Source organism: Diuraphis noxia, unplaced genomic scaffold (genome assembly GCF_037042655.1).
Source record: "Diuraphis noxia isolate RWA-SAM2 unplaced genomic scaffold, SU_Dnox_SAM2 contig0003, whole genome shotgun sequence".
NCBI lineage: Eukaryota > Metazoa > Arthropoda > Insecta > Hemiptera > Aphididae > Diuraphis > Diuraphis noxia.
The window spans coordinates 54,257,358-54,279,089 of record NW_028301713.1 but is presented as its reverse complement, the minus strand read 5'-3'; the positions used below and the strand labels follow the sequence as shown (position 1 = coordinate 54,279,089).

Below are 21,732 nucleotides of genomic sequence, written 5' to 3'. Positions count from 1 at the left end.
ATATTAAAAAGCCAAATCAATATGATTATAATTCAAATTACACCATATCATAATTTACACATGGTGAATATTCTTATATTGAATACATACATCTAAATTTTGCATTTGCTCATATTCAAGAAGAATATTTTTACATTTCATATTAATTTTATCGTCAATTTCTGAGTCTGATACAATTGGTTCTTCAACAGTATCTTTGGGCTGAGAACTAGAATTCATTGAAGGAATGGGTTGAGCAAATTGAGGCATCATCATACTTGCAACGCCTGACAAAATAAAATAAATAATTGAGTTTATTTTAAAAATAAATTAGTTAACTAAATATGCCATACCAGACATCATCCTTTGTCTTTCTTCAATTTCAGATATAACTGGTTTCCGTGATGTGGTTTTATTTGACCTAAAAAATAATATGTTATTAATAAAAATAAATAACTTTAGAAAAATATATTTACATTATTTGTGAAGAACTTGATGATTTTTTATCATCATTAAGAACTGCATATGTGTTACTGCTAGTAAATGACGTATTTTTACCCGTAGGAAATGACCATTTAGGTGGGCCTAAAGTTGTCACAGACGAGGTTTCCTAAAGAAATTGATTATAATATTTAACATTTTAGGCAAGTTTTATCCTAAAGTATTGAATATAAATGTTACCTTAAAACCTTGTAGTTTAGATTGATCAAAAGTGAAACTATGTTGCTTATACTTAGTATTATTTTGAACAACATTCCACTCATTCTCATTTCCACCTAAAATAACATATAAATTATTACTATTATATTTGTCATTAACAACATTTAATAAATACAGGTCTTAGAACTGTGTTTTTATCATAGCGAGTTAATTACTCAACATTTCAATATTTTCAGTGAGAAGATTAGACAAAATAAATCATTTAAAAACACACACACACACACATAAAAAAAAAAAAAAACATTTAATAGCAAAATATATTAAGAGGACACCACATCTGCATGTGTTGTCACAGTCTCACAAGTGTGTAACATTGAAAATTTTAGGCTCAACAGATCATGTTTAGTGTCTTAGTTCAAGTGAATTGACTACTTATAAAAATAAAAGGAAACATTATTGCCTAGATTATCACATGAGCTAATTATATTTTAATTTTAAAGCGAGTTAATAGTATTTTTTTAAATTGTAAATTGTAGATATTAAAATACTCATAAATTGCATTTAAAATTAAACTATCATAAAGAGCACATGAGATACACTAGATGTTACTTTTATTTTTAACAAGAGGTCAATTCACTCTAAATTTTAATCTAATGGGGCTAAATGTAAACTCTGCTGAGTGTAAATTTTGGTATGTTACGCACTTGTAAAACAAAGTCAACAAAAGTGGCCGCCAAGTTCTCTCAAATGTATAAGTATAATACTGTGTTGTTGTTTAGATTAATTTAAGATACATACGGCGACCCTTGTTTTCACCGCCCCTGAATTTGTCATCACCACGATGATGATCTCGTTTTTCAGGTCTATTATAAGCTAGTGATATAGATTGTTGTTCAATCGCTTCATTTTTGACGTCATTTTCTATTTCATTTATCATCTTAGGTTTACTATCAGTACGCCTAGGTATCCATTTGTCTCTACGTAAATCAATTACATCTTGTATCATGAACTTTATTCTAGAAGGAATCTTGGATTTCATCTCTCTGGATGTTAAAGCTTTCAGTTTATCAAAAGTCTCATTTAAATCATAAGACTGAAACAATAAAATATATATGGTTAGGTCATCTTAGAAAAATGTTTTCTATTTAAATTGATTATTAACAATAATTTAATTTTTAAATTCTAAGTTCTACATCCTCACTTTGTAAAAAAATTAAAATAGTACAATTAAATTTTTTTACCACGAAGTTTAGTAAATAAATTTTAATATCGAGTTTAATAGAAATTGCCTGAATGTCATCTTTATATTAATTGTAATTTAGACAAAACCGACATGCAGATGGTTCTATTTTCATGAAATTATTATAAATGTACTATGTGTTTTGTTAGGTTTAAACAAAATATAACACCTATATTATCTTGAATGCATAGTCAGACTCTAATAAATCAATTTTAATAATTGATCTATTATGTTTACACTTGATGTACATCATTAATTAAAAAATGAGATAGATTAAGTAAAAACGAAAAATTTAATGTAATCAAATTAAAACTATCATTACATGTAATGAATAAAATATAATTTACTTGTTCCAATTCTTTTCCAACAGTCTTTAATAAATTGCACAAACACTCTAGTGGTTCTTCAACATGTTTAGTGACTAAATTCACAATGCAATACAACATAATATTTGGAGTAAGTATTTTTTGTTTAAATAATTCACCAATAAATCTATAAAATACAACACAAAATATGTTAACTTTTATTTTATTTATTGATGTTACATTTAAATTTTTTACCGGCAATTTCCTACAGAACGTTTGCGTAATCTTCGTTCATTTTCTTCAAATTCAAGTTGAAGTTCTTTCTTTTTTTCCTGAAAATTATAATCATGGTATATTAAAATAATCTGTTACTGTTTTTAATGTCATCAAAATTACTGGATCTTTGCATGAATTGATTTCAGTTAGTTTCTTAGCAGAATCCATTTCTTGGGCCTTATCTAATTCAAATAGGCTTTGACATTTACTTATAATTAACTTCTTAAAAGATGCTGTTTTACCATCCTTGGAACTAACTTGTACTGATTGCATAGCTGAACATAGAGATGCATAAAGAGGTGCAAAACTTTGTTCTTCTATAGCCTAAAATTAAAAAAATACTTATGTTCATGCAAGTGAAGAATAAATTAAAAATCTAACATCTACAAGGGACATAATAATTGATATAAAGAATTTTTTTGGCTACTGTAAATCTGTTAGTTTAAGTATCAATTTTATTTGAAAAACTATTAATATTAAGATTCATTGGGATTTCAAAAACAAAATCAATGAATGAATTAACAACTTTTAAAAATTATATGAAAAATAAAATAAATGATCTAAAAATTGTTTTACACTCTCATTAAGAAGGAAAAAAATATATATATTACCTTTTCAAAAACTAAATCAATAGTTTTCTCTAAACGTTCAATAGTGTCTATTGGCAATGCTTTAAAACGCTCAGTTAATGAAGGTGTGTTGTCAGGAGTTATTTTATTTAAAATTGATCGAACGCTCTTGTTTACTTCCTGAAAATAAAAAATATAGATAATAAATAATACTGATTTATTTTTAAAACAAAAATAACACCAAAATCACTATTTAGTTATTAAATATAATATTTCAAGCAGTAAATGAATGTAAAAAAACAAATAACATTTTATCAACTCAACATTTGTCTTGCTATTCTTCATTACTGCTTTATTATATTTGAAATTAGCGAACACAAAAATGTATTGATTATATCTCACAATACATTTACAATATATCTACAATACATATTCATAATGACAAATTTTCAACGATTTACATTGTTCAGTGAATTTATTAGAATGTGATATTAATTTAAATGCTTACATCATTCTTTAGTTCCTCTTCATTTTTTGTTTTAACTAAATCTGACTTGGTAGCTTTTTTAGCAGCTGTTGGAACCCAAGCATTTTCAGTCTGATTTAATTTAACTTCTTCTCTTAAAGAAAGAGACATATGAATAGTGTTAGGTTTTGCTGTTTTACTTGCTGTTTTTCCTTGACTACTGTTACGTTTAGCACCTGGTTGCTAAAAATCATAAATATAAAAATGTTTAATTACTTTTAATAAAAATGATTAATTTTATCTAGTTATATACTTACCATAATAGGCATACCACTACCACGTTGACTATTACCAGGTTTGAAATAGGAAGGCATAAATCCAGTTGCACTTGCACTTTGGGACCTTAGTGAATTAGATACCATCCCCTATTAAATTTTAAATAATTAAGTTTAAATATTAAAATCAAGAATATTTATTTAAATACTTACACCTAATGAATTAAATTGAGGTGCACTAGATGATTTGGTTATATTACTCCAGTTTCTTAACACATCAGGCTTCTTTTGACAGACAGCTTCATTACCAAGTTTTATTAAAAATAACTTAGAATACACTTTTTTTCCAGTCGGATTTGTAAAACTCCATTGTCCTATATAAATATAAAATGCAATTTTAGTGTTTGTATCAAAATTACAAGATAAAAAAATTCAACCTTCAGCATAAGGTAAACTGTCTAAGTAACTGGGCAATTTTGGAGCTGCGTGTTCAACCTCAGGTTCATGTTTAATTCCGTTATTTTGGGTCTCTTCCGGTTGTTGTAATAATTCTTCCTGTTTTGGAATAATACTCTCCTCTTCTTCATTTTTAGAGTCATGATTATTATCCTCATTCTCCTTATTTTCTTGTTTTTTTGAAATATCCTATAATATAAATTTGTTATTACCAGGGTAAAAATTGAAAAGCTTTTAGTATCGTATTAGGTTAATTTACATATATAATTGGGGTGCGGAAAGTAGTCTATATTTAAACAGTCACAGGTTATAAAATATGTAATATGCATCTCCTCAACCAATTAGAAAACAAGTGTTATTAAGGATATTTCATCAATAAATCAATCTTTTAGTAGTTGTTATACTTTTAATGGAATTAAAAACAAATTTGTATTAAAGTATTTGATCATAAAAATATATTACATTTCAACAGATATTGTAGAGTTCTAATAAACAAGTTCAATTATAAATTTATCTAGAGGACGATATACTCGTATGTATTATCTGTCTCACAAAAGCTTAACATAGCAAAAACTGTTAAATCACTTTTAACTCCATTAGACTAAAATTTATGATTGTCCTCTTTTAAAAATTAGTGGTAACATCTATTATGGTATCTCATGGTCTTTTAATATTTTAATTTTAAGGCAAGTTATGAGTATTTTAAGATACACAACCAAGTTATAATTTTAAAATTAAAATATATTAAAAAGCCCATGAGATGCTAATAATAATAATAATAATAATAATAGATAATAATCTTACATTTAAATATCATAAGAGGTTAATTCCCTCAATGTTTTAAACTAATGGTGCTAAAAGTAATCAGATATGAGTGAAATTTTCTATTACCCACTTGGAAGACAGGAAACTAACTGCCTTTTTAAATAATAAATTATTTTCAATATCAAATATTAAATTAAATAATTATTTCAATAAAAAGTATGATTACTCAATAGTCGATATAATAATAACTAAATTTTATTAAAAAATTTTTTGGCTAGTTAATTAATTTTTTACAATCCATGGCAAGGTAATGAGAGACTGGTAACATAGGTATTATTTAAAAATTGTTATTTCACTCACAGTAGTTTTTGATTCGATGACAGGCTCAATAGTAGTAGTTTCAATTGTATTTTCTACTTTTACTCCATCGTTGGCATCAACTTTAACCAAATTCTTCTGCTGATTATTCTTCTTTTTGATTTTATGTTTTTTTGGTTTAACTATAAAATATTATAAAAACCAATTAGGAGATACATTAAGTTAAAAGATTTTTTTTTGAAGAAGATAATTTGATGATAACATTTTAAATAACATCATAGCAGATGTTTTGCTCACAAGGCATACAGGCTGCCAGAATAGTCTGAAATAGCCCTATGATGCAAATACTAAAAATAGGTGACAAGGTATACATTTATATATTACTGGATCATGTGTCAGCCACAACAACTATTTTATTATCAAATACAAGGAATTAAATATAGTTTAAGATCACAGATAGGTTAAGTTATACATACCATACTATACTATACATAATTTAGCATTACAAATATTACAATATTATTCATTTCAATAATACAAGTATGGTATGAAATGATCAAAACCAAAAATGTTAACTCAAAATAAAATTTATGAGAAAATTGAGAATCATTGAGTTATTTATTTGAAATAGCCTCTTCTGTATTTTTATATACATATGATACTTTCACTTTCATTCATACTACATTTATATAATTCATATTATTATACTTAATAATTTAACAATTGCTAAATATATTGCAAATCAATAGTGAGCTAATTGTTCTCCAAAACAAGATTTAGTGGTTCATATAATTGTATTGAACCATTAAGTGAATACATTTTTAATATAACCGGCACTAATGTATCATTTAAAAAATATCTGAGTGATTTTCTTAATATGCACTCTTCGAGACAAAAATTACAATACTTTCAGCTTTGCAATTAATATAAATGTATCATTCAATAGGCACATAAATTGCCTTGAATGTACATTTTGATGAATAAGTTTTTATTTTATACTAATATATATATATATATATATATATTTAAGGGCCAATAATTAAAATTAAGTAAAATCAAAAATAATATAATTTTGTGATATGCAAAATCTAAAAACAATGTAATATTGCATATTTAATTACTACGTTCTGAACAATTTTTTTAGCCATGATAAAAATTGAGCTACTTTAATTTTGAATAGATCGTATATAATTCTACGATTTTAAGCTAAATTTGAATCACAAAAAACACTATTTAATTATTTAATTAATAGAAACCTATTAAAAAATTCATATAACTGTCTTGATTTTTGAGAAACAATCATAGAGCTTTTTAAAATGAAAATTAATAAGTACTCACTAATAGGTCCCTTCATATTAATTCCAAATACCTAATATGACATTCTCCTGATTGATACTGTATATTAACACTTTTATAAAAACGAAGTTGTAAGAAATAAAACACGTGCGTACTCAATAGTCAATGGTATGAAAAATAATAAAACAATTTGAAAGGCAACAAACGACCTCTGCATTTTACAAACAGTTGATACCGGACAGTAATACCAACCACTTCCAATTCGAAGAAAAATTAAATGCATGATAAATCAGTGTAACCATTGTACAATACACATCGAAATTTATAAAAATGAATCTGAAAACTATTCAACCTTTAATCATGGTTATAACACAGATTATATAATATGTACATATTATATATAATGACAAGAAAGCAAATACTTAACATAAAATAGATCATGGACCATAGATATTAGATAATAAAGAGATGGATAGGCTATTGAAGTATTGAAGCCTATCATGCGTTCCTGTATAAATAACAACGTAGAGGTTATGTGGAGTAAATAATATTTGCGCGCAAACCAACAGTATTTGTCATTAGAATATTATACTATTAATATTTGACAAAAAACAATACTTAACAATTTTACCTATTTATACTATATCATTAATTGTGGTTAAAATGCAGGACATATTTTATCCAACGAAAACTCGTATGGCGTTCAGTTTACTTAAGACGTTTTCGGCTTTGATTTTAATTACGCAAGCACCTAATCATCTCTGATCCTAACATAAATAAGAAATAAATTGCCAACCAATACCATACCAAGGTTGTTAAATTATCTAAACGTAATCGAAAATATTATAAACGGAGATAAACGTCTGTCTGTATGTATTTTCTATTAGAATTTTTGAGGTCGACTACGCCTCAGGATTTCATAAATAGGCAACCAACGTTCATCATTTTAACTAGTATGTCGCATTACTGCATTAGTCGCAAGCATTTAAACATTGACTGCCCTGTTTTAATATCTATAGTACCTATTTTATCATGGTACATCGGTTAATTATAATACAATTATAAACTACATAAACTATTTTAATACTATATAAACCTAACCAATTATCAATGAATTGTTTCTAAAATATAATATTATTTAACTATATTTACCATAATTATTTAAAGTGAGTCTAATTCAATTTGGACTTAAGATGGCCATTTATATAATAATTATAAGACGAGAATGTTTATATTTGAAACGAATTTCATTTCGACAAAGATTAAGTACTACACATATTGATATCGAATGTAGGAAAAAAAGACAAATTACAATAATTAAATGTATAACCATTAAAATTAAAGTATTAAATAAGGTATTATTTAAAATTTTTTTACACATTATTGGTCATATTATATATATATAATTATTAATACACAGGTTGTATGTTATTATTTATTATTCATAGTAATAAATATATTTTAGATTCTAAACAGCAATGAATGTATTGAATTTATTAAACATAAAGTTTAAATTAAAAATATATATAAATTAATTTATTTCAAGATAATATCCACAAAATATTATATTATTTTTATTCAACGTATATTAACAATTTTATTTTTATATATGAATAAGGTCAATACAGTATGATCAACTGTGCTAAAAATTGTAAATTAATTAACATATATAACCTATGTATTAATAATTATATCTATATATATATATATATATATATATATATATGTATGTGTACAATATGACCATTGTTTAACAATTTTGAAAAATACTTTAAATATTATTTTTTTTGTATATGTAATTATAATTATTTTTTATATATTTGACCAATGTGTAAACAATTTTTAAATAATACCAATTTAATACTTTAATTTTAATTGTTATAGGTATATTTAATTATTGAAATTTGACTTTTTTTTCCCATGGCTTTTTTCCCTGGCTTTTTTTTCTGACTACCATTGATATCATGTACGTTTTAAAATAATTTATCTTTGTAGCCTTGTAGTATAGGTTGTTTTACGGAATATTGCGCAAACGATGCAAAATCAATGATTGGTAGGTATCTATTTATAAGAAAATTGAGATTTCCAGTTAGGTAATATTAGTTATATATCGATATAATGGAAGATAATAAGATGTACTAGTTGTAGTTACAAACTCATAATACAGTCAGGCTGTAATACCACCATACGAGTTATAATTAATACATTATCTATTAAAATTCACCAAATTTTAACCCCCTGAATGTCAGAAGTGGTTACATTATTGAAAAAACAAGAGAACATATTGATTATCGGAAAGGGGATTCTACCTAAAAGTCCCTCAAAAAAAGTCCTAGGTCATAAACGTCTGATTTATTTATTATACAGGGCATCCAGCGAGGATTTACTCATTGTAATATTTCCTAAGATCATAAATATATCATAAGTATGGTTATTAGACTCACATAGACAAGGCTATATGTATTTTATTAAATTTTTTGGAAAAAAAATAAAGACACCTATTTTATAGAGCTTATTTTGCTGAAAATGTTGACCCTTTTAATATTTTATTTTCATTAATCTCATGATTTTTGATAATTTTTATAGTTTATAAATAAAACAGCGAAAAACTGATATTTATCCGGACGGCAAGTCCCCTTCTACGGCTAATGGCTATATCCTCACAGGACACCCTTATATAGTTATTTGAAAGTATACATTTTTCAACTTAAATCAATATTATAGGTACAATAAAAATAAAAATATAACAATATATGACATTATAATTTTTTGTCAATATAATAATAAATTAAATGCTAATGTTTTGTATTAAGTATAATATGCACTAAATATATGATACTAAAGAAGATATATATACATATATTACTATATGAGACTAAAGGAGTTATAATATGATTTGCTAACTTAAAAATGAAATGTTTCATCATTCCCTATATCTTTTTTACTCTCAAATCCCACCTCTTCTATTCGATATATTATATTATATAAGTATAATATTGTGTATATAAACAAATAATTAACTTATAAATAAATATAATATATATGTAATAAAAAAACAGGACTTTTTTCGCAAGATTTTTTTTTTACCTAACTTTTGTTCTTAAATTCTTTTGAAAGCACGATGATAATAAGTGTAATTTCTCTTTCATTGAAGGTTTATTATATGAACTTTCAAAAAAATAACAAATAATTGATGGCATATTAAAGCATTTCTTTAATTGGTAATTGTTCAAGTATTAATATACGACAAAATCAAAGTAATCTTCAGAATGGGAGCCACAGTTGAGGAGGGGAAGGGACATCTTCACTTGTTATTTTGGTAATCATTTCCTTATTAATCATAAAAAAATATATGTGCACTATATTCTCGACTTTTGACTTTGCCCCACACCGCAAAACTCAATATAAACAAAGTAATGGTATCGTAACCAATATTTAAAAGGAATCAATCACTTTTTAATTTTCAAGTGAACTAACATTTCTATAAACCATATTATCAAAAATATAGGTGAAGCTAAAATACATACTTAGTTGAAGGTCTACAATCGATTTCTACATACATTTAGGTTAAAATTATGGAAATTTGGTTAACATGTTTAATCTAAAAGTGAATTGGTGCCCTACATGGCTACATGGTATTTAAAGCCCAAATAAATACAATTTAATAATAAACACGATTGTAAAATGTTATAGGCGAAAAATATTTTTTGATTAAAAGAAGTTGGAAGCCATAAAACATAACATATAGGAATTTAAATTATTAATACATTTTTTAATAATAATTATTTATTCTAAAATAATATCTCCCCAAATTTGGAGTGCAAACGAAAATATATGCTATCTATTCTAAGCAAGTGTTTATATAACTTATCTACATTACCACACTCCTTTTATGGTAATTTGTTAAAGCGCCAAAAATGTAGGTGAAATTTGAATTTGGCAGTTAAAATTAGTTCCTAAGTTATAGCCATTTGAAGTTTTAAGTAAATCAGTCATACCTACTAGCAATAATCAATAAGATATATTAAATATTAATTTATTACCTGATTTAACAGTTTCTTCATCTGTAGTCTTTTTTAAAAGAATAGGATCCTCTGAAACATTAGTTACATCAGCATTTTGTATCTGTATTTCAGGAGGAGTAATAGTAGAACTTGGTAATAAATTTGTTGGTGTTGTTTCTATTTCACTTTCATTAACAACTAAAGTGGTATCTTCAGTGTTAATAGTAACACTACCAATATCAATATCAATTGAATTATTTATAGCAATAGGCACTTCTTCTGTATTAACAGAATCAACACTTATTTCTTCAACTTGATTAACAACTTCTTCAGAAACCTGAGTGTCAATATCTATGGCTTTTGAGGGTACTGAAGTGCTTTCACTTGCCAATTTTTTGACTTGTGATTGGAATTCATTTCGAACTTTTTCTCCTCCTTCATTATTCTAAAATACATAATTAAAATGTCTTTCAATACTAAATTTAATATTTAAGTTAATTTGCGGAAATAATTAAGTACCTAGTTGAATTAGAAAAAATTAACCAACAGAGGCAAGACAAGGTGAAATTTAATTAATTTATAATAAATAATCATGGAACATAACCGAACATTAAGCCATGATCATGAACCATAAAGAGAAAAAAAGTAACAAGACTTATGCAATTCATAGTTGTTGATAAAATATATTAAAAAGATTACCATATTATTATCAGATAATTTAGTGTCATCTTTTTTAACAGCACTTTGTACTTGACTTTGGAATTGGCTTTGAACTTTCATCTTTTCCAATTCATCAGCACTCTATTAAAATAAACCAGGTGTTCACACTTAATAAATTTATGAAATTTTATCTAGCTACTAGAAAATACAACTGTAGATATGTATTTTAATAAAATGTATACAATTAATAAATTTTAAAATGATCTTACTGGTGGCCCTTGTAATGAATTAAATAAGTCAACTTCACAGCCTGTATCAGGATCAATTATTTTAATAACATTTTTTTTCCGTGCAGGTCGAGAAGAAGCTTCAGTAATTTGCATTGGAGTAGTTGATGGTTGTTGTGATACTTGTTGTAAAGGTTGTGTATTAGAGGCCATATCCATTGGTTGAGACTGCACAATGAGAGATTGTCCATGGGAATTTTGAGCATTACTCATATTAGCTACAGGAGGATTCTGTGGCCCCTGTGGTAGATTAGTCATCGGTATTGGTCTTGTGAGGTGAGGAAAAAACATAGCTGAAAGTTGAAACACCAAACAAAACTATAGAAATTGAAAATTTAACAGTACTACAATAACAATTGCTAGAAAAAAAAAATGTCTATAAAGAAGTTAATAATCCTAATAATAGTAACTCTAAAAAAAAAGCGGGTAAGTCGTGTATGTCGCTCTGCTGTACAGTAGGTTACAAGTGGGTTACTGTAATGGATGGAATTAAATTTGAATCCAATGATATTATATCATTGTATACGAAAAACGATTCTGAGCGAAGACGGTTTATCTTTCTAGGATATATTATAGATTATTAAAAATTTTCAAATCTTAGTTTTAAAAAGAAAATTTTTTATGAATTTCTAGTTTGAAATAATTTGCGAATTTTCGTGATTTTTACATATGTTGTCAAAATTCAAACTTTGAATGCTTGTAAAAAAAAAATTGTGGCTACGCATTTCTTTTATTTTTCAATTTTTATTGTAAAAATATATTATGAGCCTTGTATTAAATTTTCAAATCTTAGATATAAAAAGAAAATTTTTTATGAATTTCTAGCTTAAAATAATTTCTGTATTTTCGTGATTTTTACATAATATGTTGTCAAAACTCAAACTTTAAATGCTTAAAAAAAAAATTGTGACTATGTATTCCTTTTATTTTGCAACTGCTATTGTAAAAATATGTTAGGAGTCTTGTATTAAATTTTCAAATCTTAGAATTAAAAAGGAAAACTTTTATGAATTTCTATCTAAGATAATTTGAATATTGCCGTAATTTTTACGTATTTAGTCAAAATTTGAACTTTAAATGCTTATAAAAAAAAATTGTGACTATATATTTCTTTTATTTTTCAATTGCTATTGTAAAAATATATAATGAGCCTTGTATTAAATTTTCAAATCTTAAATATAAAAGGAAAATTTTTTATGAATTTCTAGCATAAAATAATTTACGAATTTTCGTGATTTTTACGTAATATGTTGTAAAAATTCAAACTTTGAATGCTTATAAAAAAAAATTGTGACTATGTATTTCTTTTATTTTTCAACTTCTATTGTAAAAATATGTTAGGAGACTTGTATTAAATTTTCAAATCTTAGAATTAAAAAGAAAAACTTTTATGAATTTCTATCTAAGATAATTTGAACATTGCCGTAATTTTTACGTATTTAGTCAAAATTTGAACTTTAAATGCTTATAAAAAAAAATTGTGCCTACAAATTTTTAATATTTTTTAACTTCTATTGTTACAATGTGTTAGAAGCCTTGTATTAAATTTTCAAGCTTTTCTACCGAACAAATAAATTTTTATCGATATTTATAGAAAAAAAAACTAATAAAGTTGAAAAATTAAAATGTCAGTAAACAGCTCAAAACAAATCTAAATATTTTGAAAATTTTATCAAATATATAACACGCCTATATAAACATTCAGTCAAAATTTCAAGTATCTGTGGTAATTTGTTTTAGAGTTACACCAAAATAAGGAAATCGCTAAAAGTGAAAATCCGATGTTGTAAAAATTTAAATTTCAAATGCTCATAAAAATTTAATTTGAATTTCAGGTGGAATTTTTATTTGTGATAAAGATTGAAAAACTTGTAAGGAATCTTGTATTAAATTTTTAAATCTTAGATTTAAAAAAAAAATTTTTTATGAATTTCTAGCTTAAAATAATTTGTGAATTTTCGTGATATTTACGTATTTTGTCAAAATTCAAACTTTGAATGCTTATAAAAAAAAATAGTGACTTTGAATTTCTTTTATTTTTCAACTGCTATTGTAACAATATGTTAAGAGCCTTGTATTAAATTTTCAAGCTTTTCTGCCTAACAAATAAATTTTTATCGATATTAATTTAAAAAAAACTAATAATGATCGAAAATTTGAAATGCCTATGAATAGTTCAACTTAAGTAGAAATTTTTTGAAAATTGCATGGTGGATAGAATATACTTATATAAACATTAGGTGAAAATTTCATGTATCTATGGTCATTTGTTTTAAAGTTACATCAAAAACCAAAATCGATTTTGTCGAAAAATGAGTGTGCGTAAAATTTCCCGTTTTTCCCTTAATTTTTAGTTTGTTTTTCTCAATTATTTAGAAAAGTATTAAGAATTTTTTACTTTTGACCCCTCAAAGTACCAACTAGATTCACTTTCTGATCGAACGAGGTACTGGAGTCAAAAATCGAAGCACTTTTACTGCCCCAAAACGTGATGACAGACACAAAAAAAAAAAAAAAAAAAACACACATCATGGTAAAATCAATACATTCATCGCTCCGCTCAGAATCTAAAATATGAATGAAATACAATACTAAGGAGTCTGACCAAAGCAATGAATATATCAGTTGTTAATTAATACAATTTTCTAAGAAATAGAGACAACATGTCATCTCATTACTAATAAAGTATTTACTAATCTTAATATAACTATATAATAAAATATCTACTCAGAATTATTTTTTATTATATACAACAATTTAAATTCATTACATCCATTATAATGACAGTCTCAACGAATAGGTGCATAAGACTATAGAATAAACTATACAATATTTGCTGTTCGAATCCCTAAATGTTTTAAAAATTTAAACTAAACTTTGTATTTTGACTTCATTAAAATAAAATTCATATGAAATGCAATTAATAAAAAAAAAGATCAAAATGTTTGATTCATTAAAAATAAAATATATATAATATTAGGTTATTTACGAATAAAAACCTATATTTTTGTAGTAATAACACCTACAATAATGCACAATATTAAAATATAATAAATAAATTTTAGCTGAACACAGAATTAAATTTAATAAATAATAAGTATCAAAATAAAAATTATGTAATAGGAAATAGTATAAATAGATTGTAAATACCTTGTTGACTGGCAGAAGAGTAGTTTACATATGGCATTAATAAGGCTGTCTGTGAAGCCTAAAAGAAAATATAATATTTAATTATTACAACAAACATTTGGTAAAAAATGATTAAATTAGAAACTTAATCAAAAGAAATTATGTTTTTTGTGATTTAAAAATGATCAATATTAAATATTGTAAATAAAGTTAGAAAAATTCAAGCATAGCAAAAATAAGTTAATTTTTTTAATTTTTTTATTATATCAGCAGATTTAAATAAATCATACTAAATATAATATGTTTCAAATTATAAATATTTAAAAAAACTATACCATAAATTAAATACCTGCTGTGGAGGAAATTGATAATAAGCTGGATTACTGGTTCCTTGGTAAGCCACATTGCTTTGCAAATATAGCTATAAAAATAATGTTTCAACATTAATAATAATTTCATTCTGCCAAATGTTGAGCCATTCTAATTAGTAATTATTAAATTAATAATTCATTGATGTTTTGCATAATTTTAACATAATTTTAACAAAAATAAAAAATAAAAATTGTATACAACTAAGTTATGATAGTTATTATAATTGATTAACATAAATTAGAATCAATTCATGTTGATCAATATTTAAAAGAGATTAATAAATTAATAAATATATAATCTCTAATTCCAACACCAAAATGAATACAAATTTAGTTAAAAAAATAACTACGGAAATAATATCTTTTTAAAATCATGTTAGTATAAAAACTATCAGTGTCGTTATTAAGTATAATACAACTAAATGATTAATAAAGCATATGTTAAGTAAAATCATTTTTAACGTTAATAGCTATAAGCTAAGGAATAATATTAAACATTGAATTAAAATATATAAAATATTGATATTATCATATATTCATTACCATATTTGTTTAAAAAATATTTTAACTTGTTTGAACAAAATATAAAAAATTTACAATTGGTAACACCAAATACTTATGCCTCCTAACTCAGATTCAAGACTTATAATCAAATTTAATACTAGAATTAATATTTAAAGTGGATTTATTGTTTTCTAATATATGTAATAAGATGTTTTAGCTAATGGCTAATGTTCTAGCTACATTTTTAATATATCAAAAGATAACCAAAATTAAAAAGGTTTATTTAATTATATAGACTTGGGACTGAGTAAGTCAAACAATTTTACTAAACAGAAGGAAAATATTAAGATTATAAATTAACTTTATTTATTTTTAATAATTCAGTAATTTGCATCGAAAATTACCTGATATTGGAAGGGTCCTCTTGGTAAATTACGCGGTGCATTTTGTCTTATATGGTGGGGTAGCTGAGCACAAAAAGCAAGCATTAATAAACATAACAAAAATTAGTTTGGAAAAAGTTAAACATCATATACACTAACACAAATAGTTTTTTTGTACGAACTTTTGCAAAAATAGTAATGGGATTAAATAATTATATATTTTTTTAAATGTCAATTATCAATAAAATTAGAATTTATTATTACATTAAATCAAAATACAAATTATTCAAAGGATAAGCAAATTTTAATATTAAGATAAATATAATACTTTTATAATCTCATTACTATTAATTACCATATTCAGACAATTACTAGCCCAATATATTAATATTTTACGAATTATAACTGATAAATATTATCTAGATGATACTAATATCATTTATTGCACAAACATTAAACTGGATTTTTGATGGGTATTTTAATTTATTTTAACTATTAAAAATCTGTGCAAAGGGCTTAATCATTGTTTGAATGGTGAATCTTTTAAGGGAAACAGGCTATTAGGTCAGTAAATTTTCTAACACCATTAAATACCACAATAAAGCTATTTAGCATAACACCAATGTTAAATAGGGGTATCCCATATTCAATCACATATTCCCAGTCATATTAATTGAAAAATAATGAAAAAATACACTTCTGCTACTTACTGTCAATAAAACATAAATATATTTTTAATTTAAAGACTTGTATTATTTCATGCAATTTAAACTTTAAATAACTAAGTTATACATAAAAATATCTTTTCATTTATAACTAAGAGACATTTCCATGTTTTTTTTTCTGTGTCTTAAGCGTAAAATAATTATGATTTGATTCAGTAGAACCAATTTTAGATTCTGAGTGTTTAATGTATTGGCTTTACAATCATGAGTTTTTTTTTTGTGTCAGTCACTACCTTATTGAGCAGTAAAAAATCTTTTATTTTAACTTCAAATTTTTAGTGATAAACTAATTATCTATGTTAGAATTATTTACTATACACAATTATTTTTTTATTATTCTTTATTATTATATACACAATCTGTACCTCATGGGTACAATAAGAGTATTAGCTGAGATAATAATAAAATATATAAAAAGGCTTGATAAAAGCAGCCACCCAGTGATGACACTTAAATATTGAGATTATACATTAATTTATAAATATGTATTTGAATTTATTTATTTTTTTTTTTTTATATATAAATATTAAGTTAACATATCTCTACAACAGTTGCGTTTAAACGCCTTGGAGGATTTCCCAGAATAGTATTTGCTGATAGAGCTTTAATTAAAGGATTGGGATGAGATGCAAGCCGATTATGGAATCTGCTGTAGTAAGTGACTGCTTCTTCTTTTACAGACTTGATTTTCAGGTCTGCATGAAGGGTATGATTAGAAACATAAGAGGGGAGTTCGTTAATTTTCTTAGTGCGATATTTTGAAAAGCCTGAATACAATTTGTATTTGATTTTTTTGCATTTCCCTAGAGTTGGAGACCATAGGTTAGGTTATGGTCATCAAACCCATTTGGACGTTTTATATTAGAGTTGGTGTGATTATTATCAACTATACTGTACACAATTAAATTTAAAAAAAAAAAAAAACTCAAATTAATTAATAGGTATTTAATCATACTATAAACCTAGTGAAAACATTTTAAGATAAATTGGTATGTATTAGATTATTGGTATATATACTAATAAATACCAGTAGTTAATAAAAACAAGCAATATTCTGTGAAATAACATAATAATTATCAAATAATTTTTTCATAATTTTTTTTTTTTCAAAAGTGTATACTATCATTACTAGTATTATATAATTATATTTCTAATTGCAATTGAAGAAAAATTATATTATACTAATGATATTTTATACAAAGGCAATAGAAATTTTATGTTTAATATAGGTAGGTATATTTTATCACTACAATTATTGAGAAATATCAGCTTTTGTTCTCTCTTCCACTACAAAGACAATACAGATACAATTTTCTACCGTAAATTTTGCTAAAAGTTGATGTTAGGAACAATTATTAAGTCTTGAGAGGATGCTATACGGCATGTGTTATCTCAACATAGCAACAACTATTTTAAGCGGGATAGAACCAATCAGGCTGTAGTCATAACTAAGAAACATATGTTCACACTATAAAAAGAAGAACATTTACTGTGCAACATTGTTTTATTTTTTTGATATCACAAATACAAAAAAATGTATTCAAGTTTGAAATAACGATTTATTAAACAATACAATTTTTTTTTTTGTATTTGAGCTTTCGAAAAAATAAAAAGATGTTGCACAATAAATGTTCTTCTTTTTACGTGTAAAAATTTTGTTTCTGAGTTATGACTATAGCCCGAGTGGTTTTATCTTGGGTAAAACAGTTTTTGGTATGTTGTATGTTTGTAATACGGAAAACACATGCAGGTATAGCGTTCTCTTAGAAAAAAAATACTCATCATCGCAAAACTAATACATCAGATTAAAATCTAACAAACAGATTTAAACAAACACAGATAATGTTCTTACCATAAATTTGATAAAATGTTTATTATAATATTAAAACAAACAACACATAATTGGTTCTATTGAAAATAAATTTTCTATATTGCAAGTTTTTAAAAGACTAAGGAAATGCATGCGGGTATGACTTCTTCACAAGTAACTTATATTTGATTACATTAAACATATAAAATGTATAAATATCACACATGTAAAACTTTTTATTATATTTATTTAATTTCTTCAATTTAATATTGTTCGTTAACTACTTATATACAATTGTGTAGACATATTTCATGATAGTAATTAAAAATGTTAATCTATATAAAGTAATGGTTAATAAATAATTGTTAAATAAGAACTACATAATTATTTTATCAATATACTTACCGTTTGCTGTCTTTGAGAAATTTGTGTAGGCACTATTTGGATTGGACCTAAATTAATTATTAAATTCAAAAATATTATTTTTTATAGTTTAAATATAATATATTTTACTTACTGTGGCCCATATTAGTCATATGATTATTTTTCATATCACTAACGTTATGTGTAGCTGAATTTACATGATGCCTTGAATTACGTGGACCACTAATTAAATACCCCTGGTTTTGAACAGCCTGGGCATACTGATTAGGGTCTGAAAAAAAGAATATATATATAATATTATAGATTTATTGATGAAATTATAGCAATTTGTATTTTATTTTTAAAATTTGTTTATCGAAAAAATAAATTTTAAAATATATTAAATAAACACATTTTGACAAATATTTGTCAGGTTATCAGGAGTAACAGAACTTAAATAAAATCAACTATCATAAGTAAAAATAATTTTAACAAATTTAATAAGTATTGATAAATAATATTTTGATATTTTATAATAATAAAATACAGCAGATTTATGTTTTAACCAATAAATTTGATTAATTGTTCATTTTTGCACAGCATAATACTAATTAAATATAATTTATTTCTTAAAATAAATTTAATCGTACCATTCATAATATATATCAATAAAAAATAATACAAACATGTACATATGATATGGTATACTATAGAAGATTGAGATTAAAGTGTACAAATATTAAAAATAATTTACTTAAATTGATGATTATAGTATATTAAACAATCATAATTAATTTGCGTTTAAAATATCTAAATAAACGTGGCTGCCAGGCTGGCATACCCATTACTACCTTCAGATAGAAACATTCTATGCACATGATGCAACAGCCAACAGCTGTTTCTCCCACCCTCCCTGTTCCAATGGCAATATCATGAATAGTGGAACAGGGCTTCTTAAACCATGATAATATAATAAAACTTTTAATTATCATACAATAATATTGGAAGTATTATCAAAGATTATTAATAACAGTTATAAAAATTAAAATTTATTTTTATTTTTATTATCTAAATCGATCTAAACAGTAGGTACCTATGAATATGTAAAAATTTAAAAAAAAAAAAACACGCACTAAGGGATATGAATAGCTTATTATTTTTATCTATAAATCTATATATCATTATGTGATATCATTTTTTAAATACTCACAATTATAGCAGTGTATCCAATTTTTTTGAAATAAAAATAAAATGTTTGTTCTTAGAATCACTTGATTCTAATAAATTAGGTATACGATTTATGTAGTTTTATTACGAGTACTATTAACTATTTTTGCAATCTTGCTATTGTTATAACTAGGGCAGAAGACTTGAAGCATTTGGATATTTGTTTTGCAGTCACAAAAATAGCAAAGTACGATACAAATACATTTCATGCTTTCACAAAGCTAGTTTTTAAATTTTATTGTGCATATTAATGCAAATTTTGCATTTTTTTTTTTTGGTTATACAAGCATAATTTACACTTTTATACGCTATTTCATACTTTTTGAGACATATTTCTGTACTTAAGTCGATTTTTTCCACTGCGACATTTTTATTTCAAACAACACTGTCAGAATGTTTGGATAAAAATTAATTAATTTTTAATTTTAGCAGTATAATATGGTTTTTGAGTTTGCACTGACACACATTTTTCGTAGAAGCGATAACGATCTAACGTACACTATACCTACGACATCACCACCACTTTGTGCACACCACGCGGGCTTTTATTCGATTATGATTAATTTATAAAACGTTTCTAGACATCTAGTCTTCTAGATGTGTTTAAAAAAATTTTAAGTGCATATTATGGGGTTTTTATGCGCATAAATGCTTGCATATTTTGAGCTACAAGTCCCTTTGCCCTAGTTATAACTTATAACTTATTAGTTTATTACATTATTGTGTGCTATTTGTAATCGATTGTTAATGAGTAATGACTATAACATTCAATTAATAGATAAAATATATTAGGTAGGTAGTTGCTAAGCGTAGTAGATATACAATAGTTTAAAAATATTCAATATTTTTATAGTATAATTATTTATAATATTTTAGTTAGATTTTAGATACATAAAACAATTAAACAAAAAATTTTAAAATACGTAGAATTTATATTTTTAGTTTAGGTTTTTCCGAAACAATTAAATGAAGACAAAATATATTGATAAATAAATTATAATATTTGAAATAAATATTGTGGTTACTGTCTACAAATTAGTATATTGTCGTAAATAAAATTGTATAATCAAAAACAGAGAAATATAGGTAATCGGAAAAAAAGTCGCATACTAGGAAAAAAAAGTCAGTTGTGCTTCGTATTTTAGTGTGTAAGTGTAATGAATAAAATTGAAATATAATACACCTTATCAGGGAGAAATAAATATTCGGGTAAATATTGATTAAGAGGACGCTACACCCGCATACGGCGCATACATTGTCTTCGTCTTACAAATGCATAACATAGTAAATTGTATGCTCAGCAGATCACGTATAGCTCCGTTAGTATAAAATTTAGAGTAAATTGACCTCTTACAAAAATTAAGGGTAACATTATTATCGAGGGCATCTCGTAGGCTTTTTATTATATTTTAATTTTAAAGTGAGTTATGTATATTTTAAAATTATAAATTGTTTGTATATCTTAAAAACTTTTCATTATTTTTTTAATTTTATCTGGAATATTTTTGGTATTATTTAAACATAACAAATATTCTTAGAAATAGAGGAAGGTTACATCTTTCAGAGGCAGTAGTTACTGCTCTGAATTGATTCTTATTGATATGCAATAATTAAAAAATAATAATTTTAACTATCATAACAGTAAATAGAAAGTTGATATTCAA

At 24.7% G+C, this 21,732-nt stretch overlaps 1 protein-coding gene across 1 annotated transcript in view; it reads right to left on the bottom strand.

The window, feature by feature from the left end:
- Positions 1-21,732, bottom strand: part of LOC107170719 (eukaryotic translation initiation factor 4 gamma 3-like) — a 29,346-nt gene that overhangs the window by 2,276 nt on the left and 5,338 nt on the right. Inside the window, exons 2-23 of the mRNA XM_089221901.1 lie at positions 18,996-19,133; positions 18,884-18,930; positions 15,965-16,027; positions 15,035-15,106; positions 14,707-14,764; positions 11,539-11,849; positions 11,309-11,410; positions 10,649-11,054; positions 5,352-5,491; positions 4,208-4,415; positions 3,984-4,144; positions 3,813-3,920; positions 3,538-3,738; positions 3,072-3,209; positions 2,581-2,784; positions 2,440-2,516; positions 2,227-2,371; positions 1,438-1,732; positions 661-755; positions 456-589; positions 333-400; positions 91-266 (exon numbers count right to left, since the gene is read on the bottom strand). Coding sequence (XP_089078027.1) covers positions 91-266; positions 333-400; positions 456-589; positions 661-755; positions 1,438-1,732; positions 2,227-2,371; positions 2,440-2,516; positions 2,581-2,784; positions 3,072-3,209; positions 3,538-3,738; positions 3,813-3,920; positions 3,984-4,144; positions 4,208-4,415; positions 5,352-5,491; positions 10,649-11,054; positions 11,309-11,410; positions 11,539-11,849; positions 14,707-14,764; positions 15,035-15,106; positions 15,965-16,027; positions 18,884-18,930; positions 18,996-19,133 — 3,347 coding nt within the window. The remainder of the gene's footprint in view (positions 1-90; positions 267-332; positions 401-455; positions 590-660; positions 756-1,437; positions 1,733-2,226; positions 2,372-2,439; positions 2,517-2,580; positions 2,785-3,071; positions 3,210-3,537; positions 3,739-3,812; positions 3,921-3,983; positions 4,145-4,207; positions 4,416-5,351; positions 5,492-10,648; positions 11,055-11,308; positions 11,411-11,538; positions 11,850-14,706; positions 14,765-15,034; positions 15,107-15,964; positions 16,028-18,883; positions 18,931-18,995; positions 19,134-21,732) is intronic.